General features: G+C 33.6%; 1 protein-coding gene across 1 annotated transcript in view; it reads left to right on the top strand.

Annotated features, from left to right (window-relative positions):
- ADGRL3 (adhesion G protein-coupled receptor L3) overlaps nt 1-19,585 on the top strand; it is a 777,343-nt gene that overhangs the window by 721,778 nt on the left and 35,980 nt on the right. Inside the window, exons 17-19 of the mRNA XM_081813155.1 lie at nt 3,920-3,946; nt 6,515-6,683; nt 14,507-14,632. Coding sequence (XP_081669281.1) covers nt 3,920-3,946; nt 6,515-6,683; nt 14,507-14,632 — 322 coding nt within the window. The remainder of the gene's footprint in view (nt 1-3,919; nt 3,947-6,514; nt 6,684-14,506; nt 14,633-19,585) is intronic.

Below are 19,585 nucleotides of genomic sequence, written 5' to 3'. Positions count from 1 at the left end.
CCAGGGAAAGTAAATTCAGCTGCATACTGAACCTGGAAATATTGAGATACTAATCAGTATATATATACACTGTGATAGCTCTCTTTTCCACTGTTAATCATACAGTTCAATTACCAACCATAATTAGCCAACTACCCAACAGTTCCAGAGGATCCCGGAATACATTCATATTGGTAAGATGAATGGGGTGAATGTTGATGGGATCTACAATTTTGCCTAAACCTTTCATTTTCCTGAACCTGCTGTGACTTAATGGCTAGATATTTTGGCTTGGGGATTATATATATGCCTCCATCTCTCCATCTTCCTTCACACCAAACCTTACCTATCCCACTACTTAAAAAAAAATTCCATATGTAAATATAACTGAAGGGAAGGTTTTACATTATTTAACTTACCTTCTTTATATCTTGAATTTTAGATATTTCCATCAAAAATTATGTCCAAAAGCAATTCTATTTTGAACTCTTGAAATCAGAGAAAGAATGTCCTATAACTAACTTGATTCATTCATGTTGTTTCTATCCATTCATCATCTGTCTATACTGATATACTTATTATGAATCTTTATATCACAGTATTAGTATGTATAAGTTAATGTTTTGGCTAAAAAATCTATCCTCTTGAAGATGTATTTTGAGCTAAATTTCCATGGGGCTAGATTTTAATGGCCCTTTTGTATGCTTTGAAATTGCTATAGAATATATAAATACATGCATAGTTATTATCAATCTGTGCAGAGACCCCAAAAATTCTGATCTTGATTCTAATCACTTTTAAGATAATTTTATGACATTAATATTTAAAGCTTTCAGTTTTAGATGTTAGTTGAATAAAATAATAAGAAAATGTTTGACAAAAGGAAAATGTATTTGCTAAAGAAACAAGGCTGTTTTTTAAAATTTGTTCCTTAAAAATTGTATGTACAAGGTATTTTACTTCATTTTCAGAAAGTCACCACTTACAAGATGACCTGAAAATTCCTGTTAACATCTGCCCAGAGCATCTTAGAACTTTGTGTCCATCTTTTTATAAAATCTTAAAATAACTGCAGTGAAATCATTTCAGTCATACAACCTGGGATGAGATTTTATTTCAATAGACTTTCACTGGTAAATCAGAATGAAAATTATTCAGCTTTGAGACTAGTTCTGTAGATATATATATTTTTTAAGTGAATCAATAGCATATAACTGTCACCATAACTGGTGGCATTACTATCAATTTAACTTGAATTTAGTGGAGAGACTTTATAAAACTAGATCCTCTAAGCCAGCAGAATATCTGACAAAATGATGGAAGGCATTGACATATTATAGGTAATTTTCAGTGATCTCTAGATTTTGAATTATTATATATAAGATATGATATTCTGGAAACAAAATTAATGACTGGTTCTTTGTCCATTAGCATGGATTTCTATATTAAATATGAACTGGTAATTCTTATAGCTAAAAGATACAAATTACATGCTTTATTAATTATTGCACATAAGCCCCTGTAAAAGAAATACTCTAAAATACAGTGGCTTAAATTGGTTATATAAACGTGGTTTAAATCTAATACCGTTGGCTCCACATCAAAAAACAGCTTCCATTTCTGGGTCTGAGGCTCTATTGTCATTTTCTCCTAATAAAGGGGGAGGCAAAAATGGTCAAGGGAAGCCCAATTCCAGTCCTTTAATTGGCAAGACCCAGAAATGTCACAATTCCCTTCTGTTCACATCCCAGTGCACACTACTTAAATGCATGGCTCTCGCTAACTGTAAGTGTAACTGGGATTACAATCTTTGTTACTGAGCGGAACAACTGGCACTTTTCCCATAATTGCCCGCAAAAACTGCTGAACCTGTACCCTTTCTTGATAGTTCACATTAATGGCAAAACATCTCACTCCAGCGATTACACTGCAAGTTTTGTATTCTCTTTTTTGAAACATTTAGATAGCTCAGTACAATTTTGTACAGCATGTTTGCACATGTATTCTCTTTTTTGAAACATTTAGATAGCTCAGTACAATTTTGTACATGTTTGCACATGTTCTTACATGCTAACCTTTGAAACTTTCTTTACTCATATCCCACTATATACAAATTACTGTAGAAATAGTTATTCCAGTTATTAACTTGGAGTCACAGATGGCGTATACTGATGCAATGGGAATGCATATAATGCAATAAATATCATATTATTATGTTCTATAACTTTTTGATATTGATATAAGTACAAGGTTTTCTTTCTAGGAACAGTTCACAACTGTTAAATATGATCAATTCTTAGAACTTCTTCTCTGTTTACCTTTCACGCATCCATGGCATTATTTAAATATCACTTGGAATTCCATTTTCTGGCTTTAAAACCCTCTTTGAATGTCCTAGTCCAGCGATGTCCGGTAGAACTTTCTGTGAACACAGAAATGTTCTAGAACTGCACTGTCCAATATGGCAGCTACTGAAGCTTTTGAGTGCTTGTAATGTGACTAGTGTGACTAAGGAACTGAATTTTAAACTTTATTTCATTTTAAAGAATATAAATTTAAATAAACCCACGGGCCAGTAGTCATCATATTAGACAGCACAGTTAGTCATTCCCTGCTCCATTTACAAGCCTATTTCTGCCACATTTATTTTGCTGCATAATATTGCTCCTGAAATGTCCTCAAATGAATTGAACTACTCAACATCTATTATTTGGTGGTTTATTCTTTGGGTGACAGATTCTATCTTTTCAGTGTGACTTTACTCTAGTTTTAAATAGTCTAATAATAACAATATAATATTTACTGTACATAAAATGTGTCAGGCACTGTTCTAAGCACTTTATATAGAATGTATAATTTCACTATCACAAGAAACCTACATATAATTATCACCATTTCGTAGTTGTATAAACTGACACATCCATGGGTTAATTAATTTGTTGCCTTTATCTAGTTAAGTGGCTGATCTAGGATGTGAATTCCAGGCAAACTGGCTTTAAATCCCAGGCTCTCCCTCCATTCTTTACTCTTTCATCATTTTGTAGAGTGAGGTTTCCCTTCAGTAGTTCTCTCTATTCAAAAATACATCACATTTGGGGTCTAAGAGCTTTATTTGTGTTATGTGTAGTATTGGAAACTACTGCCCCTAGCAAGAGAGAAGAGAAAAGAACAGTTTCCCTTCTTTTCTGTTCTGTCACAATTCACTGAACAGACTGTTTATGAAAAGATGATCCAAAATGTTCCCTAACTTATCTCCACTAATTTGGCACTGCGATCTTATTTTATCAAAATGACACAAAATAAATTAGTTAATATAAGTGATAATGAACAGGTGCTGTATGGTTGCTTCTATTGCTACAAAAGATTATTCAGATTTTTTTCTTAGTACACTAACAGGAAGAATTTTAAAGTAGTCAGGATCGATTATTTCCAAAGGGCTATAGTGTTCGGATTTAACTCAGGTCAATCATCTGCAAGTTAAAATTACTTAGAAACGTACTGTCCATAATTAAGTAATCTTACCTACTAATATTACAGAATAAGGATACCTTTAGGTGACATGAAATCTGTCATTTTAAGTACGCCCCGAGGCCTTTTCCAGATTGCTCATAAGATTTCTCATTCTCTAGAGAAATGCTATCTCTAAGAAATAAATGTCTCTGTCAAGTCACAAGTAATATGAGCACATGATGAAAAAATGGAATTTTTTAGTCTCATAAGGGATATTGCAGTATTGTAAAGTTGATTTTATTCCTTGTTATGTAAGTTCTCATGGTCATTTTAGGATTTACCTTCTGGATAAAAAGGGAAGGTTATGATGCCTTTTAGGGAGGTGGGGTAACAGAGGCCTTTGGGGACCAGGAGAATATTTTTCATATGAAATCTTTGTCATAAAATGCTAATGTTGGTGTTCTTGTCTTTATGTCTATGCATTCTTTAGCTATGAGGATAACAGACCCTTCATCAAGTAAGAATGAGCTGAATGGCTGATAAATTCCATTTATCAGTGTGGTCCCATGAACCAGCTGTCAGATCAGTACTGAAAAATCATTAGAGCTTCTGTCATTCACATTGAGGCAGAAGAGCAAACTGTGCAGGAAAATAAACAGGCATACAACTCGTATGCAGAATAAATATGCTGCAGGTGTATTGCCAAAAACAAATTCTGCTTCACCTCTTTTAATTGGATACCATCTGAAATCAGTGCCACAATCATAGCAACTTCATGTGGTACAGACTTGTTTCGCTTTTAATAGCTTTCTCCTTTCATTGTGATGTGTACCTCTGTGCTTCATATGTCGTCATTTCTGTTGTTTGTTTGGACATCGCTCATCTAAAATTATTTTGTGATTTAGCCTTGTATCTTCCAAACGATCTTAGGAGTATGAAGCTAGCCAATTGCAATGGATATTAATGAATTTCTATTTTAAATATCCAAAAAGGGAAAAAATGTCTCCTTCAAAAATTCAATTTTATGTATGCAAAATTACATCTTTCAATGTTGACACATGTCACTTGATTAATGACCTGTTTATGAATATATCTTTTAAATTTCTAAAACAAAGCTACAAGTCTGTACTAATCTAATAAGAATAAACTCAAATGTTGATATTTGGGCTCTTTTCTTTTGTACATTTTAAAATTATGTGTCCTGCCACAATAAATTTAAGATTGGGGCAACCTATGGGTGACCTTACTCTAGACTTTCAGTTTGTTCTTCTGGTGAAGAGTCCTTTGTTTTCATTTTCTCCAATGACATTTCACTTACTTCTTCATGCTCTTGCTTATTTTTTTTCTTTAGAAATTGGGCTCATTGCACTTTTTATATCATTAACTCTTGGGCCCATAATGTGTTTTCTAGCAGATACTAGCTAACTTGAGTATTTTATTCTATCATTTTATTTCTAAATTGAAATAGCAATTTTGCATTGATTTAATGGTATTCTTTCCATTTTTCCTTTTTCCAATGCCTGTAAGAAGCTGAGAGCTTTACCTTGAGAGTTCCAATATTTTTCAATTTAATTATAGAATAAAATATTAGTATCTAAGATGTTTTCTGATTCATATAAGCAAACATGCCACATACAATGGCAAGCCTCCTTTAGGGATTCTTTATTCAATAACGTTAATGTTTTAGATTGAACATGTTAAATTTAGGCGATATTTAAATATGCAATATAGTAACTGATGGTTGTAGAAGAAAAAGAGTAAATAGTCATGATGAATTTTAATAAGACTTTAATACTAACTGACTACTTTGGGACCATATCTTTCTTAAGACATACTGCTCTCCGAAAACTTTATGCAACCCAGCTTCAGATTTGGTAAATACATGTGTGGTTTCTTTTAACCCCTTCATTTTGCAAAGTTTCAATCCCCATAAATATTTCTTCCTTAGACAATGCAAGTGGAAGAGTATAGTCTGCTGAAAGGAAATATTTACTCTTTCAAGGAAGGTGTACTGGGAAAGGACAGGGTGGGTTCATCGGTATATAGAGATCTAGACTGGTTTGGTCCTGTTCTCCTATATACTTAGAGAAGAGTTGAGAAGGATTCCGTTTTCACTTATTGGATTCCCATCTATTGGAAAGATTCATTTTATGCTGATAGTAAATACGTAGCACACAGGCACAAGTATATGGACCTTTGTCACCCATTGATCACTATTGCGAATGGCAGCTGGAGGAAACTAAGGGAATGGAGAGTGAGAATTGTCTTCCATTCTAGCCTACTTTGTTCATACCACTCCATCCCATTCTCAGCTTCATTTTCTCCTTCAAGTTTACAGACCCTTCAAAGTGATGAAGGTGCCCTGAGCTTTTAAGCTTCTTTTCAACAAAGCTGCCAATTGCCTGATTTTCAAAGTCTAGTCCAACTTAACCTAGAAGACAGCAATCCAAAGGCCGAAACAACGCAGATTGTGATCTAGAGTGGAACAATTTTTCCCGTCCACTGTATCACACTTGTTTTACATAACTATAGAATCAGACAAATAGAACTTTTAATTCACACATATATTCCATATACTGGTTCTTTTGAATCCAAGTTCTGTTTTTGTCAGTAAACACTAAAATTTTTATGGAAAAAGAGGAAATTTGGAAAAATGGGGTAAAAGTGTATCAGATGAAGCACTAATGGAGAGAGTCCAATCAAACAAATGTTATCATAACAATGAGGCCAGTGGAAACTAACATAGCTTTATAGACTTTTTCCCCCTTGCCATTCACCATAATTACATCTCCATATCATTTGCATATGTGCTGCAAATACATGAATAATTTAATAGTACAAATCTGCTTTGGCTTAAATGAATTTCTGTGTTCATAACATTCTCATTCATGTATATCTCCTCAAGTTTGAAAACTTGTAGTCCCCATTAAAATCTTAAAGTACTTATACTACCACCTGTCTTACATTTTCTGTCAATAAAACTTACCGTAACATTTCTTTCAGTGTCAGTATTGTTGATATGATATGACTGTGCTAATTAAAAACCGATCATTTGATAACCCTGAATTTTCTTTTCTCTCTACAGGTCATGGGTTATAGGTGCAATAGCCCTTCTCTGCCTATTAGGATTGACCTGGGCCTTTGGACTCATGTATATTAATGAAAGCACAGTCATCATGGCATATCTCTTCACCATATTCAATTCTCTACAGGGAATGTTTATATTCATTTTCCATTGTGTCCTACAAAAGAAGGTAAGCAAAAATTCTCTATTCAAAAATGAATGGCATATATCTCAGGAGCAAAGCAACCATAACATAAATCATTCTTGATGTTTTGGTCTCTGAGAAATAAGCATATTACTTCATTAGTTTTATTTTTACAATAGTAAGACAAAAGACACATAACAGAAGCATAATAGTTGGTGAATGTGTTTAACAGCAAAATAAAAAATCAAAATATTTTCTGATTTGGATATTGTACAAAAATTATATTCTTGTAGGCTTAACCTTATAGTCTTTAATATTGTTATTGGCAGACACATGGAATTTGTGTATTAGAAGTAGCTTTTCTAAGATGCTATGGAGCTGTGTGGGGGGTAGATATATATATATGTATATATGGCACAAGAAGTATATACTTCTTTGTTTTTCTTTAAAAACCAGTTTGTATATACTAGACAATATGAATGTTTATCATTTTATGATAACATTTATGTTTTTTAAGTGACTGATGACGTACTTAGTAAATGGTCTCTGTACTTTTCTTTAAAAGCATCTTTTATAAAATCTATGAGTTGGATGATTAGGATGCAATATTTAATTTTTCATGCTGGTCTTTTTTGTAATTTTTCACATTTACAAAGATCTAAAATATTCATTTTCAAAGTTAATTTTAGCCACTAAATACTTTCATTGCATTTTTTTAGACATCTCAAGATTGATTTTCTCATCTTGTGCTTTTTAACTCTATTAAAAATGTGATCATTATAGTTCCACTCACATAGACCCCTGAGCCAAGACTGTCTGGGTCTAAATCCTAGTTTCTCTACTTAAAAGCTTATGTGACTTTGGGCAAGTTAATTAACCTGCTCATGCCCCAGTTTCCTCATGTGTAACATGGAGGTAATAAAAATAATTATGAGATATTGAGAGGTGGCTCTGAAGAGGAAATGTCAAAATGTGAAAATTTCATCTAAGAAAGAAACAACACCTAAAATTTTTCTTTGGAAAAAAAAAAAAGTAAAGATATCTATGTCTGTGATTTTTTATTTGAGAGACTGATAGGACCTAAAACAAAACTTGAGGCGGGTATCCACTTGTCAAGATGAGTCCAGTCATATTCTGTTTCAGTTGTATGTGGTGGTAGGTATCAAAAATGTGTTGGCATGATCATAAATAAGGCTAGAATAGTAATGATGACTCAGGCCTATAAATGTAGGTTACAGAAAAGTAAAGAGGTTATAAGGGAATGGATGGATTCTAATCTACTGGATTAGAATTAATTTAGAAAAAAGGTTATATTACAATGGATGAACCTTCCCAAATATTTAGTGCCACCTAAAATTGCAGTTGCTTAACCCCAAAATATTTATTTTTTTACTTATGGCCCAATTGATGGTGGTACCTCATGGAAGGAAGGAAGGCTGATGAAGTCTCAACCAACCTTAATATATGATTTCCACAGTCACCTTGAGTATTGACATGGAGCAGGCAGTCTGAGAAAGAGGATCTTGTGTGAAAGGTCTGAAAGAGGCTTACATCACTTCTACCCCCCTTGCATCAGATAGGACACTATCAATGGTTCCACCTAAACTGAAAGGAAGTCTAGAAAACATAGTCTAGCTTTTTTACCTCAGGAAGATGAGGAATTTGGTGTTGTGAACAACTAGCTGTCTACCACACTTGAGGAATGTAAAGAGTAGGACATGTGAATGATGAGTAGGAATAGAGATGGAAAAAGGAAGTGTCCAAGGAGCAAAATCAGCATCAAGATGATATACTGAATTAAAGATAGGAGAAAATATCCAGAAGTAGACAGCAACCAGTATTAGAAAACATTTCAGAGAAGTCAGGGAGACTAAGCATTTGGGAAAAAAAAAAAATTTCTAGATTTTGATAGAAGAAAGACATAACTGATTGTCACAAGAAATATATGTAAAAAGATAGGAGCGAAACTGGAGGTTAAGGGAAAAGGTAGCATTTGTCTGTGTAAATAAGGGAATATTGGGCCACCATAAGCAATTTTAACATCTTCAATTATAGTGAGCCAGATTTACCTATTATCTTTATGCATTAGCTAGAAATTTGGAGTAACAAAATTTAAAATTTTAATGTTACATAGAAATTTTCTTTAAAGCAGAAAATATTTTTGGATTTTATGCATTAATTATTTTTATTTTGAGTATTTCTATTAGCCAATATCTCTTAGGGTTTTCCCAATAATTATTTTTATTTTTCTTATCTTACAAATATACATGGCTGGTGTAAGGAAGAATTGCTTTTGATATACAGGAAGAGATATTAAACCTCAGGATCCAAAAGCAAGTCTAGAGTTTTTAGTATATTTAACATAAGTGAAATTTTTTTCAAAAGTATGTCATCAAGCTCAATTTTGTGATTTATTAGAACAGACTTCAGCAAACAACAGCTCATGGGTCAAATATATCTAGTTGCCTTTAATTTTTACAGCCAGTCAACCAAGAATGATTTTTATATTTTTAAGTGGTTACATTTAAAATTTAAAATTAAGTATATAAACAGCATCCATAGTTGCCTCTTGGTTGACAAAGCCTGAATATTGACTATCTGGCCCTTCTTGAAAAAATTTACCAACCCCTGCTTTAGAAGCTTACTTTTATGATTTATAATAACAAGTAATAAGCATATTATTCTTTCATCTATCTTATGTTTTGAATTTTCTAATTTTGGTGGCATTTTTATTTGGTATCAAGAACATGGCCCATGGGGCGCCTGGGTGGCTCAGGTGGTTAAGTGTCTGCCTTCGGCTCAGGTCATGATCTCAGGGCCCTGGGATCGAGTCCTGCATCAGGCTCCCTGCTCAGGGGAGAGCCTGCTTCTCCTTCTCTCTCTGCTGCTCTCCCTGATGGTGCTCTCTCTGTCAAATAAATAAATAAAATCTAAAAAAAAAAAAAAAAAGAACATGGCCCAACATCAGAGAATATAGAAAACATGGAATTGTTTACCTTTTTCCTTACAAAACAAACAAACAAAACAGGTAGTTTTGTTTGAAATTGCAGAAATGTCTTAGGATATTTTTTATTCCTTTATTTAAATTATTTAAATTTATATTCTTTATATAAATTGACATATAATATTATGTAAGTTTAAAGCCTATAGTGTGTTAATTTGATACACATATATTGTAAAATGATTACCACCATAGTGTTAGCTAATGCTTCCATCAACTCACATGGTTACCATTTCTTTTTTTGTGGTGAGAACATTTAAGATCTCTCTTAGCAACTTTCAAGTATATATTACAGGTTTGTTTACTATAATTATCATCCTTACATTAGTTCCCCAGAACTTACTCTTCTTATAGCTGGAAGTTTGTACCCTTTAACCAACATCTTCCCATTTCCTTCACCCCCAGTTTTGGATAACCACCATTCTACTCTGTTTCTTTGAGTTCGGCTCTTTGCCCATATGAGTGATATCATCATACAGTATTTGTCTTTTTCCATCTGACTTATTTCACTTAGCGTAATGCCCTCAAGATCCAACAATGTTGTCACAAATGGCAGGATTTCCTCCTTTCGTGGCTGAACAATATCCTATTGTATGTATGTACCACATCTTCTTTATCTATTAACCCATTGATGGACACGTGGGTTGTTTCCTTGTCTTGGCTATTGTGAATAATGCTGCAGTCCATGGGAGTGCAGGTATCTCTTTGAGATTCTGATTTCATTTCCTGGGGATATATACCCAGAAGTGAAATTGCTAGATCATATGGTAGTTCTGTTTTTAATTTTATGAGGAAACTCCATACTGTTTCACATAATAGCTGTACCAATTTACATTCCCATCAACAGTGCACAGGGGCTTCCTTCTCTCCATATCCTAACCAATACTTGATATCTCTTGTTTTCTTTTTTTTCTCATCTTCTTGATGATAGCCATTCTAACAGATGTGAGGTGATATCTCATTGTGGTTCTGATTTGCATTTCCCTGATCTGTGCTGTTGAGCATCTTTTTATGTTGGTCATTTGTATATTTTCTTAAGAAAAACATCTATTCATTTCCACTGTTCATTTGTAGTTGAATTGTTTTGTTTTTTGCTAATGAGTTATATGAGTCCTTTATATATTTTGGATGTGAACCTCTTATAGAAATATGATTTGCAAATATTTTCTTCAATTCTGTAGATTGCCTTTTCATTTTGTTGAATATTTATTTTGCTATGCAGAAGCTTTTTAGTTTGATTTAATCCCACTTACTAATTTTTGCTTTTGTTGCTTTAGCTTTTAATGTCATGTCCAAAAAGTCATTGCTAAGACCAGTGTCCAGGAACTTTTCCCTTATACTTTCTTATAGGAGTTTCCTTCTAGTCATATGTTTCAGTCCTTAATTCATATTGAGTTAAATTTTGTGAGTGGTGTACAATAGGGTTCAATTTCATTCTTCTGCATGTAGTTATCTGGTTTTTCTAAAACTATTTATTGGAGAGATTTTCCTTTTCCTATCAAGTATTCTTGGCTCCCTTGTGTAATATTAGTTGACAATAAATGCAAGCATTTATTTTGGGGCTAATTCTGTTCTCTTGGTCTATGTGTCTATTTTTATACCAACACCATACTGTTTTAATTACTGCAGCTTTGTAGTATAGTTTGCAAGCTAGAAGTATAATGCCTCCAGCTGTGTTTTCTCAGGGTTACTTTGGCCTTTGAGGGGGGTGTGTTTGTGTGTGTGGTTCTGTACAAATTTTAGGATTGTTTTGTCTGTATCTGTGAAAAATACCATTGGAATTTTGAGAGACTGCATTGAATCTATAGATGGATTTGGGTAGTATGCACATTTTAACAATCTTAGTTCCCTTAAAAAGTTTCTCTTAAGCCATCTGACTGAATTTCAATGATGTGCCCATGCTGATGTAGTTGCTCATATGTTTTGATTAGAGAAATATGAAATATTCCATTTTTGAGATATTTTGCCTTGTAGGGCTATTTGTTGATTGATTCAACTTATTAACAAAAATCAAACTTTGAGTTATCAGTCCTATTCTGAGTGTGGATTGCATGATGGATTGCACCAGTATTTCTACTGGTGACATTAAAGTTATCACTTTTTCTTTTGTTATGTACTTGATTATAAATCTCAGAGGGTATCATAATTATTTTATTTCTGATCTGAGAGTATAAAAGAAATATTCCATTGGTGAGGTATAGTTTCTTTCCCATCTTCTATATTCTAGAATGATATTAAAATAATAAGATATCATATCTGGTCGTGGTAAGATGGAGTATCATGTGAAATAGTAGATTAGAATATGCAAATGATTGAACGATCAACTAACTTTTATTGTAATCTAAAGAAAAATATCTCATAGATACAATCCATGTTATTTTGCTTTTTTTTTCTTTCTAAAACACATGCTTAACATTTCAAAATTAATCACAGAAAAATAAAGTCACTAAAGATTCAGTAAGTAATATACCTAAATATGGAATTTGGCATAACTAGATATCTTGGTTTTTTGGTTGTTTATATAACCAGTTCAGAACATTTAACCTTTGTTGGAAAGTGAAAATAGTCCATGATGAATTCCTGTGGCTTATACAATATTGCTGCCTTTGTAACAGGAATGGGAGTGGTTCTGTTTTTCTCTTTCTTTCTCTGTCTCTCTCTCTTAAAATATTTGTTTAGGTTTAAATCACTTGATTAAAAAACACTTTCTTTTCTAAAAAGAAAATATACTTGTTGAGTACATTAGGAAAAACAAAGTGGGATGTAGGTTATGATCAATGTTTAGGTTCTTGGAGATACTTTGTTAATTCAGGACTAATATTAAACTGTAATTGATAGTGCTTACTTTTGGATAGAGATTATTTTAAGCTTTCTCAAATTCTAATTAAAACATTTGTCCCTATTTTTCCAGATACAGAGAAAGGGATAATTTAATAGATTACTTTAATAATAATGTTAACACATTAATGGTAGAAATGTGGCCTCCTAGAAGGAGTTTTCTGACCATAGAGCACCTATAAGATATGGATTTTTTCACAAAAAGCATATTGCTTAATCTTTTCAGTATTTCAGTTTAGTTTCATTGCTTAACCTTTTCAGTGTTCTTATCTGTAAAATGTAGGTAATAATTATTTCCCGGAGTCCTTTTGAGGGAGGGACCTACCATAATTCCTGGTAAATAGCAATTAAAAATTAGAAGCTTCTTCACTCCATAGTCCCAACCTCACATATATATTAGACATACACACAAACACAAGTGGGTATCAACTTATTTCTTTAAAAAAAGAAATAAAATGTGAATTGGCTTTTGAACACTGAATAAAACTAATTATTTCTAATTATTCATAAATATAGCATAGAAGAGACTGGTTGGAAAACATATCACTATAATTTAAACTATATTAAAGAATGTAATGCTAGTATTCGAGATCAGAGAAAGTCCTCAAAGATTGCTCACCCTGTTCACAATACCTAGAATGCCCTTGTCTCTCTTGTCTGTCCTTTCTTTCAACTTCTTTCTCTAACCTGACAGATCCCAACCCATCTTTTGAAGACTTTCTCAGAAATCCTCTTCTCTGAGAAGCCTTTCTGGGTCCCCCTACCTCCTGCCAGCTTTGATTCACCCTTCTCTAGATTGTTGTTCCTATCACAGAATAAGCATTTAATAAATGTGAATTCTTCAAACAAACCTAAATGTATTCTATCTCTGATTCAGCTATATCTTTGATGGAATGAACTAATTTTAGTTTCGAATGCTACTATTAATGTATCATTCACACTCCTGTTTTTTTGGTTTTGATTCTAAATACCATCCCTCAAAAAAGCATGTATTTATAACTTCGATTTAAATAAAATTACATTGGGATATTACATTGTCACAAATCATGGGAAGGATGAACTCATGTGAATTCAATATGTAAAGAGCGAAGAATAATTATATATACAGTGTTATTTCATAATGAACATAAATTTGGAATGTATAACCAATAAAATGTCCCAGAATGTGTTTTTAGTTGAGAAAGACATAGTTGGGGATTATTTGTGTTGTTGTAGATAGCGGAAGTATGATTTAGGGCAGTTACTGTTTATTTTTGTACGTCTTGTTTGATTAAAGAGGCAGTAATAATAATTTTAAACAAGATAAAAGTTTTCCCAGACATTGTTGGTATGGTTTCCTGCTTGAAAACATCAACTAAAAAATGTTTATCTCCTTTTTTTCCCATGATTTTATACTACAATGAGGATTAAGAATTTAATAAAAAAAAGCAATCTGTGACTATTGAAGAGAACTATTATGCGGGAAAAAGTTAAAAATATTTTGAATTTTATAAAGTTACAAATTTGACCTCTTTTAGGAGAAATAAACTTCAAAGAAATATAGATTTAAAGGAAATTTAACCCAATACATTCCCTTCTTCTGTGTTTAAACATTCTTTTTCTCTTTTCTCTTCCTTTCCCTCCCCCTCCCCCTTTCTCCATCCCCTCTTCTCTCTGTGGCTTTCTCACTAGACCTCAGTTCGGACCAATAGGCTACTTCAAATCAAATTTATGAGGCTAAAAATAGTGTCTTAAAGAGTCTTAACTTTATTTTTTGAACTAAGAGGTAGTAGCGTTCTAGCATGATTGGGCATGTGTGTGTGCATGTGTGCGTATTTTAAAAGGCTCCAGTTATGCAAAATTTCAAGGTTGGTGGCTTGAATATCATTTTATATTGTAAAATCTATGCTGAACAGATCTTTTTTTGTATCTGTAGGGCAAGGCAATAATTATATTAATTACCTAAAAATGAAACTCACATACATTTTACACCATAGTTCCCAGCCGAAATGAATTGCGTGCTAACAGCAGTTTATATTTAATTGGCTAGGTACGAAAAGAGTATGGGAAATGCCTGCGAACACATTGTTGCAGTGGCAAAAGTACAGAGAGTTCCATTGGCTCAGGGAAAACATCTGGTTCTCGAGCTCCTGGACGCTACTCCACAGGCTCACAGGTAAATATTTGTTCATTAAAATGAAATATCTCTTACCTGTATTCTGTCACGAGTTGCTGTCCTTTCTTGATCAGAACTATTTTCTACCCCAAGTGTTTACTCCATCAAATTTGTTGTTGTTGTTGTTGTTGTTTCAGTGTGTCAAATAGGAATGATTATGACAAATATCTCAAAAACTACACTGCGCTAAAATTATGAAATAATACTTGCATAATAATTATTTGCATAATAATTAATGATTTCAGATTATCCCTAGTTGAATGAATATAGGAGATGACAAAAGGAATTTGGCACATTACCCAAAAATTCTAAGAAAGTAATATTTTACATACATGATTCTTAAGGAAATTACCTCTTTTAGCCAGTGTAATAACTCTGTGTTGCATACTGAACACATGTACTTATTAAATGGTATGTTCAGTAAAAACAGTCCTAACTAATATGACTTGCTGACAAGCTGAAGACGGCTCAGGGCAGCGAAGGATACCATCATAGCATCATGGACTTAACTGCTCCACGTACTGCTCCCAGCTGTCCGGCACTCGATGTGGCCATGGCGTTGGCTGTCAACCTGGGGAGCCGTAAACCTCCTCGTAACTTTCAAGTAACCTGTCTGCCATTTTTCCCCGGCCATGGTGTGAGTCCAAAGATTATTAGGTAGAGGTTTCAGCAACTTGACGATGCTAAAATGAGCCAGGGAAACAAAAGACAGCATTATGTGGGCAATGAGTGAGTTTGAGTTCAGACTAGCCGACTAATATTTTGAAGATTTCCTGATCCAGTGGGAAAACCAATCATTTTTTTTTTTCAGTGTTGTCAATTGATTTCGAAAGAAGACTTAAAGTTGGTAAACATGTAAATCAGGAACTTAGTTTTTTTCTTAAGCCTTTAACTCTGCATCTTAATTTTTTTTTGTAAATTTGGTAATTTTGTATAAAATAAGAAAGATCACTTCAGGTGTTCTTTGTTCAATGCTTAATTGTCTTGTAAACTCAATAGATTAAATTTCCCAAAAATTCCATTTATAGGCTTAGAAAATTAAATACCCTTGACTTTAAATATCATTTACAAACATCATATATCTGATTCTCTCACATTCACTGTCAGACTGGACAGTTGTACACCCCTAACTAGCACCTGAATGACTCTTACAAATGAAAGATAATGAACAATGTTCTTGTAAAGAAACACTTTCCTCACACTGATGGAGTTCTCTTCTATCTTCTGAGTAAAACCACATGTAATCTTTTAATCTAACATTTCTAACTAAAATTTAAAATGAATGTATAACTGTCAAACTGTCCGACTATTACTACTTAAATTAACAACCACAAGTTATCATAATAAACCTGAAACTTATACCTACATATAATACACACTTATTAATAGTTTGAATTTTATTTATTATTTCTATACCTTACTGAGGTTACAATGTTGCAAATTAGGGGGAACAGATGTACCAGTGTAGGTGGGCTGAGATTTCTGAGTGTAGGACTACTAAACTGGTCAGTTAGAAATCTGAAGTCTCACATAATTGTAGGGTACACCTGGATGATTCTTCTAGCGTGAGGCCCTTAGATTCCACACCTTTATTTTCAAACTGATAATCCTTACCTCCACAGCTTTTAAACTGAAATTGCTGAGATCCTGTATGTCATCCAGCTTCATTAGTTCCTACATGCTTTTCATATAGCCGAGCTCAGCAACCACCATCCCGTAGTCATTTGACAAATGCCGTTAATGAAACAATACTATTTGGAAGTTTATGTATTATGTTACAACAAAGTTGTGTAATGTTTAGCAATACTGGTAAGCTAAAAGATAGGGCAATGCAGGTTAAGAGAATAATCATAAGCTTGCTGTGTGGATAGTCCTTGGTTTGAATTCTAGTCTTGGCATGTACCAGCCATGACACAAAACAAGTTACCTAATATCATTGACCCTCAGTTTTTTCATCTCTAAAGTGGTGGTGATGATACTTATTTCTTACGTTGTTAGGAAGATTGAGATAATGTATTCAAAACACTGAAAACAAATTGTAAGTACTCAACAAATGAGAGCAGCCATCACTTAATAGTGTCATTATTAAAGAATATAATTTCAGATATATATTTTAAAGCTGTATCATATTTTTTCTTTGCTTTTACGGTTCTCATGTCACGATTCTAGTCTTCAAAAAAAAAAACCTTACATTGTTTTCTTATGCTTAATATAATACTAATTCTGATTAACTATGACAATCCAACCCTACATAAAGTAACAGGTACTTAAATCCAGTCTGTTTAGGTAAAAATAATCAATGTATTTCATATTAACTATGACCTTCCATAGTCTAAAATAGTCACTGATATTAAGGTAAAATTTTGGACTATGGATGCCTTTTCCACATCAGAGAACTTGTAAAATAACAATCTCTGTATGTTTTATTTTTTACTAAGAAATATTGAATATCCTCTATATAATGGCAATCTTCTAAGCTCTGGAGGTACAGTGGTTAAAAGACAACTTCTTCTGTGATCTGGAGCTTTCGTTCCAGTTGTGGAAGACAGAAAATTTATTAACAAACCAATGGAAAATATCAAATTATGAAAGCTGGTAGAGATCCAAATGTAGTGATTTGACACAGAAAGTGCAGGTGGCTACTTGGATTAAGTGCTGGAGAAAGACTATTTTGGAAGATGATATCGACACCAAGATTCTGAATGACAGGAAGGGAATTCAGGGGAAGAGAATTCCAGGTGAGAGAACTCTAATACAAAGCCTTTAAGGTAGGGGAGGACTTGCAAACTCAGGAAGGGAAAGAATGTCATTGGCTAAATTGGGTGACAGTGAATGGGAGATGAAGTCAAAGGAGAAGGCTAGAGATGGATCAGTAATGATTTATAAGAGTATGCAAATTTAGATTTTATTTTGGTTACTTTAGAAAGCCAATAAGATGATTTAGAAAAGGAAGTGGCCAGAGATCATCCACGTATAATAAAGATCATGTGGCTTCTGTGTAGATAATGGAGGAGCATGACTGGCAAGACTAAAAAGTGAAAATCCTCTCCACATGTTGCTCCCCCATACTTACTTCCTGGTGCTAATAATCACTTACAAAAGCTTTGTAATAACCATAATCACACAGATATTCACAGACATGTATTGGTTTGTATTTATGTGTGTTTATAAAAACAGTGGACTAAAGTATTGTCCTTCCCACTTCGACCTTTCTTTCTTTAATTGTTCTGTCATTTATTTTTTGTTTTATTGACTCTGTAGATGCATTTACATTTATCATATGATATTTGAAACATAAAACAATGTATGTAACATCTATTAAATTATGAAGTATAGTAGTAAAATGAACACCTGTGAATTGAACATCCAACTCAGGAATTGAACATTTTTCCATATATTTTCCCTTCTTGAAAACTCTCCCTAATCAGTTCCTATGCCTGCAACCAGAAGACTTTTGTTCTTCATTTCCCTGATGTGTTCTAATAGTTTCTCCACCTCCAAAAAGGTGTTTAGTATTACTTTTTAAAATCTTTTTTGGGGGGCACCTGCGTGGCTCGGTTGTTAAGCATCTGCCTTCGGCTCAGGTCATGATCCCGGGGGTCCTTGGATCGAGCCCCGCATCGGGCTCCCTGATCAGCGGGGAGTCTGCTTCTCCCTCTCCCACTCCCCCTGCTAGTGCTCTCTCTCTCTCTGACAAATAAATAGATAAAATCTTTTAAAAAAATCTTTTTTTGAAGTGGTATATTATTGTATGTAGTCTTCTGTGATTTGCTTTGTTCACCCCCACATCGTCCTGGTTCATTCCATGAACATTTAAGTGTTGGCTCTCTGCTACATAATGTATACTTTTCCTCTGCCTGCAATATTTTATCTTTTCCTTTTTCTATTCATCTATTATTTGACATAGTGTAGTGAACTGTTAAGCACCTAGATCAGGAGCCAGTTGAGTGGATTGGTTTTGTCACTTAATTAAGTCTGTGACATTGGACATGCTAATTAACTTCTGAACATCAATTTTCTAATGAATAAGAGTACTTGACTAAAGGAGTTGTTGTGAGATTTCAATGAGTGAATAAATGAAGAATTACATAGTATAGAGCCTAGAACATAGAAAGAATTAATTGAAGTGTTTAAAGATTTTACATATAAGATACATATTTTACGTATTTTATGTAGGCATACATATAATATTTATCTTATACCAGGTATTATTTCAGGGTGTGACACATCAATAACAAATAATAACAATAACAATAAACAAGAAAGACAAAAGAACCTCAAATCTAGTATAGACATTAGACATTAAATATTGAACAGTATAGGGCGCCTGGGTGGCTCAGTCGGTTAAGCGACTGCCTTCGGCTCAGGTCATGATCCTGGAGTCCTGGGATCGAGTCCCGCATCGGGCTCCCTGCTCAGCGGGGAGTCTGCTTCTCCCTCTGACCCTCCTCCCTCTCATGCTGTCTGTCTCTCATTCTCTCTCTCTCAAATAAATAAATAAAATCTTTTAAAAAAAATATTGAACAGTATATATAAATACTAAGAAATAAATACATTATAATTATAGGTCATGTTGTATAAGATGATAATGACTATGGGAGGAAAACAGCAGGGTTAGGTGGGTGGAATAGAAGAATAGGTCTCTTTAAGGAGAAAATATTTGAGCAAAAATTTAAAGCGATGGAGTTATCCATACGTGTATCTAGGGGAAGAACACTTCAGGCAGAGGAAACATTTATCCCAAGCCTGAGGCAGAAGCATGCTTGGCTTGTTGAGGAATGGCAAGAGAACCAGTGTGGCTAGCCCAGGTTAGGGAAACTAACATAAAATGAGGTAATGGGGGAAGCTCATGTAAATGTCACCTAACAACGATCATAATTCCATCAAATCTGTTAAGATGTCACTTCTTCAGTGGGGTCTCACAGACTTCCTAGCCAAAGACATATGCCCTCA

This window comes from Leptonychotes weddellii, chromosome 2, assembly GCF_054177405.1.
Source record: "Leptonychotes weddellii isolate Sample4059 chromosome 2, ASM5417740v2, whole genome shotgun sequence".
NCBI lineage: Eukaryota > Metazoa > Chordata > Mammalia > Carnivora > Phocidae > Leptonychotes > Leptonychotes weddellii.
Note: the sequence above shows the minus strand (reverse complement) of the source record. Positions and strands in the feature narration are given on the sequence as shown.